At 41.2% G+C, this 13459-nt stretch overlaps 2 protein-coding genes across 9 annotated transcripts in view; both read left to right on the plus strand.

The window, feature by feature from the left end:
* Positions 1-4980, plus strand: part of bicd1a (bicaudal D homolog 1a) — a 34445-nt gene extending 29465 nt beyond the window's left edge. For 2 of the 8 annotated variants that reach the window (XM_031862337.1, XM_031862347.1), the window contains exons 8-10: positions 54-264; positions 2132-2208; positions 2764-4980. In XM_031862337.1, the coding sequence (XP_031718197.1) occupies positions 54-264; positions 2132-2208; positions 2764-2884 (409 nt within the window). In that variant the 3' untranslated portion in view covers positions 2885-4980. Of the gene's footprint in view, positions 1-53; positions 1353-2131; positions 2209-2763 lie in introns of those variants that run through there. The other 6 variants (XM_031862355.1, XM_031862364.1, XM_031862316.1 and 3 more) reach the window with 4 other exon arrangements.
* A 4528-nt stretch (positions 4981-9508) lies between these two features.
* fgd4a (FYVE, RhoGEF and PH domain containing 4a) overlaps positions 9509-13459 on the plus strand; it is a 45981-nt gene continuing 42030 nt past the window's right edge. The window contains exon 1 of the mRNA XM_031856657.1: positions 9509-9634. Coding sequence (XP_031712517.1) covers positions 9532-9634 — 103 coding nt within the window. The 5' untranslated portion in view covers positions 9509-9531. The remainder of the gene's footprint in view (positions 9635-13459) is intronic.

Raw genomic sequence — 13459 nt, forward strand, 5'->3', positions numbered from 1 at the left:
TCTCTCTCTCTCTCTCTCTCTCTCTCTCTCTCTCTCTCTCTCTCTCTGTGTAGATGTGATGAGTACGTTACTCAGCTGGATGAGATGCAGAGGCAGCTGGCGGCAGCAGAGGACGAGAAAAAGACGTTGAACTCCCTCCTCCGTATGGCCATCCAGCAGAAACTGGCCTTGACCCAACGGCTGGAGGATCTGGAGTTTGACGACGAGCAGGTTCACCGTGGCCGCGGTGCTAAAGTGCCCAGGATTAGAAGCAGCCCGCCCAAAGTAAGTGGCAGAGGTGCCTTCACGGCTCCCTCCAGTCCCACCAGGCTCCACAGCCCCTCCATTATCACCACCCACACCTCCCTGACCCTCACTAGTCCTCCCTCTGTAGAACTAACCGTCTGTCCGTCCATGTCCGCGTGGACTTCAGACACACTTTCTGAAACAATCCAGACCTCAGCTTTAACTCTTCGACCGAACGTCAGTTTCCCTCATTTGCCTCTCGGCCCCCGGCCCATCATGGCAGACCCTGAGCGGCTAACCTTAGAGTTCAGACGACTCATTTATTCGAGACAAGACATAGGTCGACCGTCCCCATCCCACAGCGGCGGTAGCCCTGGCTCAGTGTCTCCTTACTTTCGACGAAGGCGATGACCGCATCAACACCCCCACACCCAGCACCGATATCCACTATGTACACAGTTCACAGAAGCCATTGGATTATGTGGGACACAGAGGGGAGGAAAACTGGTTTCCCATGTCTGTGGTTTGAACATACAGCAACACTCAGGAAGAAGGAGGCCCTGACAGCTTGCTCCATCCTCAAAACAGCACTCAGCAGCTTTGTTCTTATTGTTAAGGTTGGACTGCATATACTTTTCTAATGACCACCTTATGAATGTGACATCAGGCGTCTTTCTCTGCGCCTGAATAGCTGCTACCATAAGTATCCATCTCTTAGAGCACTGGAAAGTGTTTCAAAGTGAAAACCAAGCAAAAAATGGCTGCAGCTTCAGCATACAGCGCCTCCCTGTGGCAGACTCCGTTAATACATGTTATAATGATTATTTGTTACATTTTTATTTAAGTGTTATTTAACTACTCTATTCCATAAAACTATTATATGTTGTAAATTATATTTCCTCCAGTTCATTCTTGCATGCCTATTTTGTCGCATCTAACGTTCGGTCAAAAAGCATTTGACAGGCTTAAAGTGTGTTACTTGGTTATTGATATGTTGTCCAGAGTAATATGGAAACAAGTCAGACCTCCTCTCTGTGCCTCAACCTCCTATGTGACTGTCCCTTAGTTCACCTAATCACCTGGCCCATGCGTAGTATCCAAAAAGAAAAGCAGAGGGGGATAAACTAGATCCATTTCTCCATAAACCTCTCTCACAGTATTCCCAGTTTTCTCCACCAGATAGCAGTGTTTTAAAACATTTCCATTCTCTTTCTTGTCAAATGCTGTTTGACCTCTCTCTCTCTCTCTCTCTCTCTCTCTCTCTCTCTCTCTCTCTCTCATTTGTCCTAACTCAGATAATCATACAGAATATAGCATAAGCGAAACAGCATAAACAACATTTTAGGAGAACACGATGCCACATAAACAAACTACTTTTAAGTGGAACAGACGAGCATGACTGGTGGAGTTCATGAATACAATTGAGCAGCAGGTGTTAAGCCGGACTGGATTGTTCAGCAGTATATCCACTGTGTGTGTCCTTCTCTCTTTGTGCTGTACAAATCAATATAATATTGGATTCTTTAAGTGTGTGTGTGTGTGTGTGTGTGTGTGTGTGTGTGTGTGTGTGTAAGTCTAGTGGTGGAGAGACTGGTCCTGTCAATGTGATCAGATGAGACTGGTTTAGTTACCTTCACACTATGCAGGCATATACCGTAGTTGACAGGCAGTCTATCATTGACATAGTGAAACACTGATTTCCACAGCAGGAGAATCACATTTCTTATCCAAGAGAAACGAAATGAGGATGATTATCTCCTACATTATGTAAACATGTTATCGTACAGTATAGCAGCAAACCAGTAGTAGTCTCTGACAAGATCTTCACCTGTCTTGTCCTCTGTTTTCTCTGTCCCATTGTCTAACCCGGAGTGTCACCTCTCTGTATATCTGTCTAATTTATCAGTTTCTTGTAGATTGTCAGCAGCCTGCTGCCTCAGTACCGTCACTCTCCCCACAACTAAGAGCCTCCCTAGCCCGCAGGTAACAAGCTGTACAACCTGCTAGTAGTAGGCTCATTGACATCTACCTATTTGTCCATCCGTCCGCTACACGCCATCATGAGCACGCCGTTCACATTCTATTCAATGCACACATCTTCTGTTGGTTGCACACCCGTATCTGTGTGAGAGAAATGGTCCTGAATGCTCTCAGTTTTTACACTTTACATTAGCTTCTTATTTGCATGTTAAGTTTTGCATGGTAGTATTCTATACGTGCTTGAACTGGATATATTTAATGACAATTATACTTCCCCAATTTAAAAAATAAAAATAATGATATTCAAATAAGCATGTTGTTTCAAAGTTCAAGGTTAACTTTGGATGTGCACCAGTGTTTGAGTTAACCTACAGACTGGGCAACAAGTTGTCTGTCTTTATTTTTGTCAAAAAGCCTTTTTGCCCTCGTCACATGTCACATTTTTGTTTGTTGATTTTGTGTAACCTCATTCTTCCAACAACTGTTCCTCTGTCGGTCGGGAGTCTTTTTCACTCAATCTTATTAATTCTCCTCTCTTGTCTCTCCGCATTCTTACAGTGCTAAATTTTTGGCAGACCTCCAGGAACACAGTACAGTCCTGTCCAGTAGCAGTAGCCTTCTCTCCCCCTGCGACCTTCGTAACTGTCGGGCCCAGCAACCGCATCCCCCCGGCACCTAACCTCGCTGCTCCAGGCCAGACTCTGGCCTCGGTCTGGAAGGAGTCATGCAGAGACAGAGACACTCTGGATGGGGGTTCCCTCACTAAAACTCCCCCCAACCTAGCGGTCCCACCTGGTGCTAACTGGACTCTGTTACCCCCCCCCCTCCTTAGCACGACATGGTCCCGCCATCAGCAGGAGGCCTCCTGGTTACATGGGTCGCAGAAGAAGAGCAAGACACTCTCTTCTTCTCTGGATGTGACATCATGTCCTGGAAAGGACTGAACTGAAGCGACAAATCACGGGAATATTTTCCCCTATTTGTATTTGTATTTATTTGTAATTTATTCGCTCTGTTGATTATTTATTTACATTTTGATTTGTGACAAGTTTCTGGGATATTTATTACTGGAATGGTTTTTTTCTTCTTTCTGTTAGTCATTCTTCAATATGGAAATCAATACGTGTTTCACTGCTGTGGAGAGGACTTCTGTGATCACAGACAATTGAACACATTCCCCACTGAACGTGGCCGGTACTCCTGGACAAAGGAAAACCAACGCAAACCACAACCAGAACTGTAAAAGTTCTTTCTGGTCTAGTGAACCGGTTCAAAACTTGCCGAACCAAACTATACGTCACTTCAAATGTTAGATATTGTCAGTATAATTATCAAAACATTTACAAACAGTAGGAGTTCGGTTTGATGTTGCAAACAGACTAATGAAGGTAAACATTTTATTGCATGAATTCTGTTTGTTGTTGTGATGATTGGTGGATTTCAACTACCTTTCTTACATCACCAGTCTTTCTTAGGTTGTTTCTTTTTATACTGAGATATTTTTTTGGGGCAAAACATGAGCATACAGAAAAGACTATTTTATACCTCCTATTATTTGTATTTACTTTTACATCAGACTCTAGTGACATGGTTGTGTCTGTTACGTAGATCAGATCTCTTCCGAGACCGAGATAGACGAGAGACTGAGTGTTTGAGATCTGCTGGCCTGGGTTTTTTTCCTTTTGAATTGCACAGGTTTAAGTGAGTGAACTGACCTCCATCTTTTTAACATTAGTTAAGAGCAGAGGGTTCCCCAAAGGTGTGCCTCTTCTAGAGTTAGCGTCACTGTCATGTTAACACTGTATTCTTCCCATAAAGTGTTTGCTTTTTCACTGCATTGGCCACAACCCCAGGAATCTGCTATTATCACCCCTGGCTCCTCCTGTTGAGAGTGAGAGAAATGACGTTTTCAACATCCCAAGCTACACTTGTCTGCCATCTTAACTTCTCCATGCTCAGCTGTCCCTCCATGCTTCCTTCAAACAGTATGCAGGTCAGTCCAAGCACAATTATGCACTATGCATTATAGCAATACATTAGTTCCGGTCGTAGATTGATCTGATTAAGATTTACTCAATCTTTCAACCATTTCTGCGGCCATGAACTAACCAGCAGGCTCACAAGAAACATTAGACAGCAAGAGTGTCTCCCCAAAATGTGGACACAAACGAGATTGTTTCTTTTTGAAACAGTGTTTCAATCATAGAGGAATGGGGCTAAGTCTGACTGAGATGGGTGTCACGCGTGAAGTTTGTTGCATAATTGAAGTCCCATTTCTCAGTCTTTATACCCTCGTATTAATGTCTTTAATGTTCATGTTCTCCTCACTGCACTGAATACATATTTTTGCCAGATGGATATGAAACGGATAAACTGAAACTACAGAGCCAGTATGGTGTTGGAACGACAGATAAAAGCCTTTCTGTTACATCGACAATGAATGAGTGGGCTCTTTCTTTCTGTTCTCTGTGTGTACACTTGTTGGATTTGTCTTTGTTAACTGTGTTACTTTTGCAACTACAGAGTAATGCAAATGTTTGGTTCAAAAGTAGCTTATGAACCCACGCAGGCTCATTGGTGACCTAACTCTCTCTTGGTTTGCTTGCACAATATAGCAGTGGATGGAGAGAGACTAATCCAGTGAAAGAAGAAAAAAGTGGTTTAAAAAGAACAATAGCTGTACTACAGAGGGCTTAACAGTTTCTCCTCCATTTAAAATGGTGTTAAATTGGTTACACGAGTAAATAAAAGACCTGTCCTTGGATTTGTATGTGACTTTGTGTTTGTGTCCTTTTCTCTATCTCATCAACAAACTACACAGAAAATAACTCTCTGTATACAAGCATATACATAGACAGCACACAATAGGTTCAAATGTTTTAAAAAAAAAATGCAGCAGAGATTAGACATTGATCCTCATAGTTTGTTTTCTGCCTCACCCTAACCAGAGTACTTTTTACAGTACGAGAGAAACTATTATTTTAAAGCACAAGGGACCGGGATTTGAGTCAGTACAGAGATATAAAGCAATCTGTTGCAGACAGAGGATGAGGTAACTGGAGACATCAGCTTATTGTGTCTGATAGTAAGAAGATCATCAGTGTGTTTTGGTACTGAGTGTATTGTACACTTAATAAGTCATCGTCAAGTTGGCTCTTTTCTTATTAATTATTAAATGGCTCACTTCCCCCTTTGGTTGTATCTTGAATGCCCAAACTATTAGGTGTAATTATCAGTTATATTGACATAATCACAACCAAAACAAAAATAATAATCACACAACAGTTGATGTGCTTTACGTCCAGTCGTAATAAATACTTCTCGGTCTCAACTATTATCCAAATAACTATAATAAAGCCACATTTTTAGCTTACAGTAGGAGCTTTCCCATCATGATCTGCTTCACTGAATATCTAACATACAGCGATATATATTCTAGATCATGTATCAACTGCTGATAAACCCCTTGAATAAATAAGAGCGGATGTTTACTTTTGCAGTGGTGGAATCTAACTAATTGCTTTTACTGAAGTACTGTACATCAGTACAATTTTGAGATACTTGTACTTTACTTGAGTATTTCCATTTTTTTGCTACTTTCTACTTCTCCTCCACTACATCTCAGAAGCAAATATTGTATTTTTTTTGATTACATAAATTTCAAAGCTTTAGTTATAGTTACTTTGCAAATTTAGATTGTTGATAACAATATAAGGGAAATAGTAGGTTAGAATATATTATTATAATAAATATAGTAGCACTGTATTAGATCTGGATTCTTCTTCCACCCCTGGACTTCAGTAAGTTAAGTGACACAATGTCACACTTTTAATGGAATATCTTACATGTGACTTATTATCTCCAACTAATAGCCTGTAGTGCCAGTAAGCCGTTGTGCTGAAACATGTTGGTTAGATGTCTTTATGAGAAGATGTATTAACCAACATACTGTTGTCTGAGGTGCAGGGGAATGTGTCACAGACTTTCAGATGTGGAATAACTAAATAACATTACAGTGAATGAGAGAGCTTTAGGGCTCTTAGTGTTTGGAGCCAGACAATTAAAAACTACTAAGTTGTATTTCCTAAACGTGCAAAAGGACAAAATATCTATGTTTTAAAGTATCACTTTTCCCCAGATATTAGTTTACATCGCCACAAACATGAATATAAAGCACATCACATGTATTTTACAGCATCCCAAAGATGCTTTCCAGGTCAGATCAGAGTTGAATCAATGAATCCATGGAAATATTACAATACATGTTTGATTCCTGTATTTAAAATGTTTTGAAAATGATCATCCCACAAATATGAGTTGATGTCAAGTGCACCTTTAAAATGTTAAAGTGATATTCAGAGATTATTAAAGTAATTTAGGTTTGTAATTGTTTTAGCCTGAAGACATTGGTCAATTGTTATTGGGGTGAATATGTCTAAATATGTTAAGTTATTATAATCTTCTAATTAATGAAGTATATTAAGGGGTGAAGGGGTCAGTTTGTGTTTTCTTCAGGATTTTGTTTGGTTCATTTAAAATTATCAAGATTAAATAATATTTGCAATGTACCACCAGTAAACAACACTTGCTTCCCTTTTATAATGTATCACATCTGGAGTCAGTTGTTTTAAAACATGTAGTTAGCAGTGATAGCTCTGAAATCAAATGTAATAGTGTAGTTATTTATGTTAGCAGGTTGTAATGAAGTTATTTTTAAACTTTTGTTCTAATTCTAACTGCTGTAACAAAATGAAACTACAGGTGGATGGACCATAATGAAACAAACAACAGCAACTTAAAGTTAAAAGGAATTTCATTCACAATGTCATACAGTTCAACACAACATGTAACAATATGTTAGACAATTAACAAGTACATTCAGCATTTCACATCATAAAGATACAATAATGTAAACATTTCAACATCAAAATAGATGAGCATTATACACTTTATACATGTGTTTTTAAATAGTTTATACGTCAGTTAGCAGTGTTCACACTCCGCTCCGCCGGGACTCCGCTTCGTGCTCCGCCGAGACTCCGCTCCGCGCTCCGCCGAGACTCAGCTCCGCGCTCCGCCGAGACTCAGCTCCGCGCTCCGCCGAGACTCAGCTCCGCGCTCCGCCGAGACTCAGCACAGAGTCTCAGCTCCGCCGAGTCTCCGCTCCGCGCTCCGCCGAGTCTCAGCTCCGCGCTCCGCCGAGTCTCCGCTCCGCGCTCCGCCGGGACTCCGCTCCGCGCTCCGCCGAGTCTCCGCTCCGCGCTCCGCCGAGTCTCTGCTCCTCCTTGTAGTTTGGTCTACCCATCCAGCTGTGGCATGCTCATAAAACTTAATTAGAGTAAATCAGAGACACAGAAATCTTGTTATTTTTTTACCTCTTTGTATTTATTGCTCCTCCTGAAGGCTGGGAGACCTGCTGCTGCTGCTTCGACACTGATTTCTACACTGATAAAGCTTTTAAGACTAGGAATTAACACACTTACCGTAAATAAAACGATAAAATAAATGTAAAAGTGATCTTACCTGCTCGGTGATTATCTTACCGAGTGGGCGACGCCCTACAGCAGGTGTTTCTCGTTAACCTGTGGTCCACTGAGGGTCGCCTTCAGGTTCTTCGGTTCTCCACAAGTAGTCGATGAATCAGTAGTTTCGTTTGCCAACAAAATCCCTTTTCCAGTAGATTATAACTCCAAGAGTTGTCTTCCACAGAAAGCTCTTGCAAGAGGTCAGCTCGTCTCCAAATTCAGATGCAAAGTGAGAATCTGAGGTCCGCTGAATGTTTATAGCTTCAGTTGCGTCGTTTCCATGACATTTACTGACGTACGTGCGAACACCCGATAGCAACAGAGACGTTGTTTTTATTTAAAAATCTCATATTTGTTAATATGTAGTTTAATAGTAGTTTGTATACACACACACATATATATATGTGAGCAGAGACCACGTTTTAACACGTCAAGCACATATCCCTTACTTTTAATTAGAAGAAAAAGAGCAACTATATTGCTCTTCACGTAGCAGCTCTGATTTCTGATGGTTGATTACAGATTGGTCCTAGAGGGCACGTGACCTAAAGGCTCAGTGGGTACCAGGGAATCTGTGTGAAGTCACTCATATTATTTATTGTGGGAGGGTGAAAGGGCTCATAAAAAACTCCTTTAGAAAAACAGCATCCGTGTCCATCTTATTATCCCTCCTAGCAAATATCACACACATGTAAGAAATGAAGAATGCTCTCTGTTGTAACCTTATCAGAAAGTTCCCTCAAAGACCTTCAGTCATTTGTCCGGAGAATACATCTGCATATAGATTTCAGAAGGTTTGGCCTGCCCTAAATATGTCAACATATCCGGGATGTTTCCTGCACTGATGCAGCCTACAACATATTACAGGTTCAACTTCCATTACAGTTCACTTTGGACAATGTGTTAAATTGACCACCAGGGGGTGCAACATACAAAGATCTGAAACTTGAAATGTCCAAAGGTGGTTTAATCTTTCAGAATGAATCTTTCTGTTTTATATGATGTAGTGAATGATTTAAGTGGATCATAAGGAGAAAAAATAACATAAATAGAAGTCTAAGACTAAAAATGATAAAGTGTAGATATACATTACCATACAGTAGAGAAATACCGTACAATATGTAAATTGGGGAAATGGATAGTTGGGGTGGGGTTTTTAATCCTCATATGCTTCATATCTAAAATATTTAAACTATTTCATACCTTATGTTTTGGTTTCTTGTAAACCACTTGATAACTTGGTTTTAAAAGGTGCAATATAAATAGTTGTTCAATCATCTCACAATACAATGATATGAATATGTTATGTTGTAGTATTTTGTTTTATAGCTATGTTATTGTGTCTCTATACGGCGGGTCATTAAAACCACCCAGAACCCATCTACTGTAGGCTACAGACACAAGATTATCAGCATGATGAAACAAACTAATTTATATTTGTATCAATCCATAATGGGCATATCTTGTGTGTGTGTGTGTGTGTGTGGTGGGGGGCAACAGTACGGACATTGTCTGGGTGAAATAATAAGGAGGAACGCACCGCCAGTACGCACTGAGGGGGGCTAGGCGCGGGGCTTTGGAGAACACCCTCATCAAGGTGACTTTGCTCAGAGAAAAGTTAAACATGTCGAGTCAAACGAAACATGTGTACAGCTGTTCATTTGGTGTTACTCATTGACCCGCGCAGGCGCACATGGGCTGCCGCCGCGCAGCAGGTCGCGCTACAGAGAATGCCGTAAGGAGGGTACCGCGTTTCTAGTTATTTCCGGTCACTTTGAATGCGTTTCACTTTAGCATCTCAATGCTGGAGGGGCCAACGGCTTGTAAAAGAATGGACGGCTTCAGGAGAGTCGCTTTTCGCAGGAAGCAACACAGTCTGGACACCGAGGAGCCAGAGGAAGCAGGTGAGCTTTTTTAAGGAATGCTGGGACACATCTTCCAAAACAAAACTTTCAAAAAAGATTTGACAAACTATTGCAAAAACAAACAATACCATTAAGATAAATATATCTGGACTGATTTGTCATACATACATGTTTTTTTATGGAAATGTTCTTGTTTACTATCCTGTGCAGTAAGAGCATGAGTAAAAACCTGAAGGATTATTACAGGCTGTGAAGTCTTTAACTGGGTTGCTGGTGACTCAGTGTTATGGCTTGAACAGGTCTTGCATTAGCCGTCATGTTTTTGCCAGTCTGGTTGGGAAAGCATGGAATGGCCAGACTGTAACACACCCGCAGTGTAGCCCTTGTTTACACACCACCTCTGACTATCTGGCTGCTCGGCAGGTATGAAGGTTTCAAAGTCGAGCCCAAGCCTGTTGTGCTGGAGGGCACTTCTTTTTCACTCTGGAGAACAGAGCTTCTTAGGAAGTCCTAGAACTTATTCTGCTCAGGATGCATCTCTCAGGAACATGCAAAGATGAATTCTCTGACAGGTCCCTGTGCAGTTCTGAGTCTCTGCTTTAAAAGCCTGATCAAAAAACAAGTCCTGGGATCTGTATCCCTACAGGCTTCCAGATGGGTCTCTGCGCAGCTGTAACTGAAAGTTTGCCCAGGATTTAGTCCAACTAAGCAGCATAAAATACTCCGAAAAACTGGGATCCAAATACAAGTCAGCACTCCTGCAGTGTGTGCTGTCTGGGCACGACCAACTGAGGCAGGAGGGCGCATCGCCTTATCTTGCAACTCTGCGGAGTGCTTGTGCTAACATGCAGCTGAGGACACTGCACTATACTGGCAGCCTGATGTGAACTTTGCCCTGTGGTTGATAGTGTCACCGTTAAGATCGGGCAAGGTGCTCTCTGCTCATAAGAGAGCACCTTGCTGCCAGCAGTCACGCTTCTGAGGTAATGAGCTGTATGTCAGGGAGTGAGGTAAACACTAGAATATTCCAGTCAGTGAATCACTGTGTGCACTGGAGTCTGTTACAATTTTTGGTAATATACTGTACAACATATTGAATCTCCAATGCTTTTATACACATTGGTCAATAAGAAGGTATGCAGAGCTGAACTGTGTAATTTAGTGTTTTCGATCATTGATGTACAGCGTTTACCTTCCTCACAGCTCCACAAACTACTTCCTCTGGTCCTCCCACTGTTTTTGCTCCCCAGTCTGAATGGCATAGTCCCACTGTTTCATTACTGAGCTCCTGTAAACATATCTGTTGTGACGTTTTTGTAGAAACCAAACGAACCTTAACATGAACCTCCGTTGATTGTATAAACAGAAAGCACTGAATAAAACAAATAAGCATAAGAACATTTCCTCTGCCGCAGTTAAATAGTCATTTATTCCGTTTCACTTGGTTCAAAGCAAACTTTAATGATCTTGCGTTTCTTTCTTTATTTATTTATTTATTTTCTGTCATGGCTGGCTGATCTCGCATGTCTCGGGCCACGGCTATGGTTTTCAGTAGAGACGCTGTATTACACTTCCAAGGATCGATCCTGCTCTGTTATTTTGACTTTATACGTCTGCGTCTGTTTCACAAGATTCAAGATTGGATCTTCTGAGGCCGTCCTATTTGCGCTGACGATGATTTGTTATCATTTATATCTATTTTGATTTATTCTTCTTGAACAAATGGTTAGGAAATAGCAAGTCAATAAGTCCATTGTCCTTTCAGCCCAGTCATCCCTGAATGTGAGCTGCAGTACATCATTACCCTGTCAGTGCAATATAAATCTCAACACTCTCTTTGGATATCATCTTACACTTCAAAGAGGTCGATTTGTTTCTGTTTCTCTCTCTTGTTTGCCTTAGTATCCATCTTATTATGACTCACTTGTGGAGTGAAATCTCATTTGTGTTTACAGCACAAATAGCTCGGGGGCCTGTAGGTTTGAGCTGGTGTTACTGTGAGGGCAGCTGTATTAGTCCACAACAATGACCCTGTTTGTTTTCGGTCCGCTAAGACAAAGGCAGTGGGACTGAATGAATCAGATGCTGTGTGGCCTGCTAGCCTACTGCTTCTGCTATTGCTTTGCTGCACTGGTGCCCATTCATCCTGAGCTGAACCCTCTCACTGTCCTCTGCTGCCTTTAACTCACTTGAGTTAATAGTGGCTCCCCTGTGTCGCCCAGTTCATGATGGCTTAAAGATTATTTCTTTTTACATGCCGTGCATTGCTGTACCACATCAATATACACACTAGTACCCACCAATCACAGCTCCGGGGTATATGAGACGCACTGCTTCATGTGTGATGAATGTCTTGGCCCCTGAAAAGGTCAGGTTAATGGGCCAATCTGCTTTAATCACATCAACGCATGCACATGCTCTCTCTCTCTCTCTCTCCTACTAAACACATGTAGAGACTTACTCAGTGTGTGTGTGTGTGTGTGTGTGTGTGTGTGGGGGGGGGGGGTACATACAATTCACAACATTAGCCTATAGTTAGTTTTGATCAATTTTCTTCTGCAACGGTATAAACAATCTGCCATAGTTCTGCTTCGTCCTCTCATCGAAGTTGTAAACATTGATTCCTGCGTAATTTTGTTGTTTTAATCAGTAAATGTGAATATTTTGGTCCAAAGTGAAATTTGGTTATCAAGAATGAATTCATTAAAGCAGTACTAGTCAATATTTTTATTTACGAGCTTTAATTCAATATCGCATTCAAGTTTCCGTGATTTCATTCAGTCTTAAAGAGGTGTAGAGTGCCTCAGGAATTACATTTTTCTACTAATTTGTTTCGGCATTAATTTCTTTCCATAGATCTACTGTAGTTAGCTGTGTTTTCCTACAATATCCTGTTCCCTCTTTGTTCTTTGTACATTCACCAGACATTAAGCTGTGTGGAGGAAGCATTGTCCCGATAGAGGCTATCAATCGGCATCAAGAGAAACTGTCAATGTATCTTCATCACTTGAACTTCATGACCGACTTAACCTAAATTATTGTATCGTTTGCCAACTGTGATTATTGTCAGCATTTTTTTCTTGAGGTCTTCAAAGCAAAAAGTCAACAAACAAAAAAAAGTGAACTCCTCAAGTGGATATCGATCTTTGTTAATGCATAACTTCTTATTATATTGACGACCGCAAAATGAGTCCTCCTTAGTATTTGAGTATTTTCAGTGTTTACACTGTGTCTGGTTACGATTAGGACTGATAATGAGGATATGGAGTGATGGTGCGAGAGCTGTCATTGGCTTTATTTCCAGACTTTGCTCATTTACACAATCCCTATGTGCAGGCAGTGAAGATTTGCCGAGTGAGGTGACTGGAGTGTGTGAAAGTCCCCGTGGTTACTCCTCTGCTCCAGTGAGCTCTGATACTCTGATCGGATAGCTGTTTACAGTTTGTCTGTGTACAGTATGTTGAATCTGTCACTATGGAATAAACCATAAATGAATAAATAAAGTCGTTTTCACTGCAGCGATTTTACTCACAAACACTTAATGAGACTAAGATGGTACTTGGTGATATACGTATGAACAGTATTGGAAGATTATTGCTCTGTTCTGCAGTTCTTTGACGCTAGTTGACGTTATCGTACAGATGATGATAATTTCATCAGCTGCTCCACAGCTGACCACCCAGAGACCACACATCTACCGCTTCTGAGACGGGAAGGCCCAGAATAACATCCAGAGACCTGAGGGCGGGAGACAAGCATCTATTATTAGATAATAATAATAATATCTGTATTAGTGTGGGTATATCAATTAATTGAACGTTTATCTTTGAAATTCCTGATATTGATTAATTTACTCAAAATAAA

The sequence above is a fragment of the Anarrhichthys ocellatus genome, unplaced genomic scaffold, assembly GCF_004355925.1.
Source record: "Anarrhichthys ocellatus isolate YVR2014 unplaced genomic scaffold, GSC_Weel_1.0 scaffold2, whole genome shotgun sequence".
Taxonomy (NCBI): domain Eukaryota; kingdom Metazoa; phylum Chordata; class Actinopteri; order Perciformes; family Anarhichadidae; genus Anarrhichthys; species Anarrhichthys ocellatus.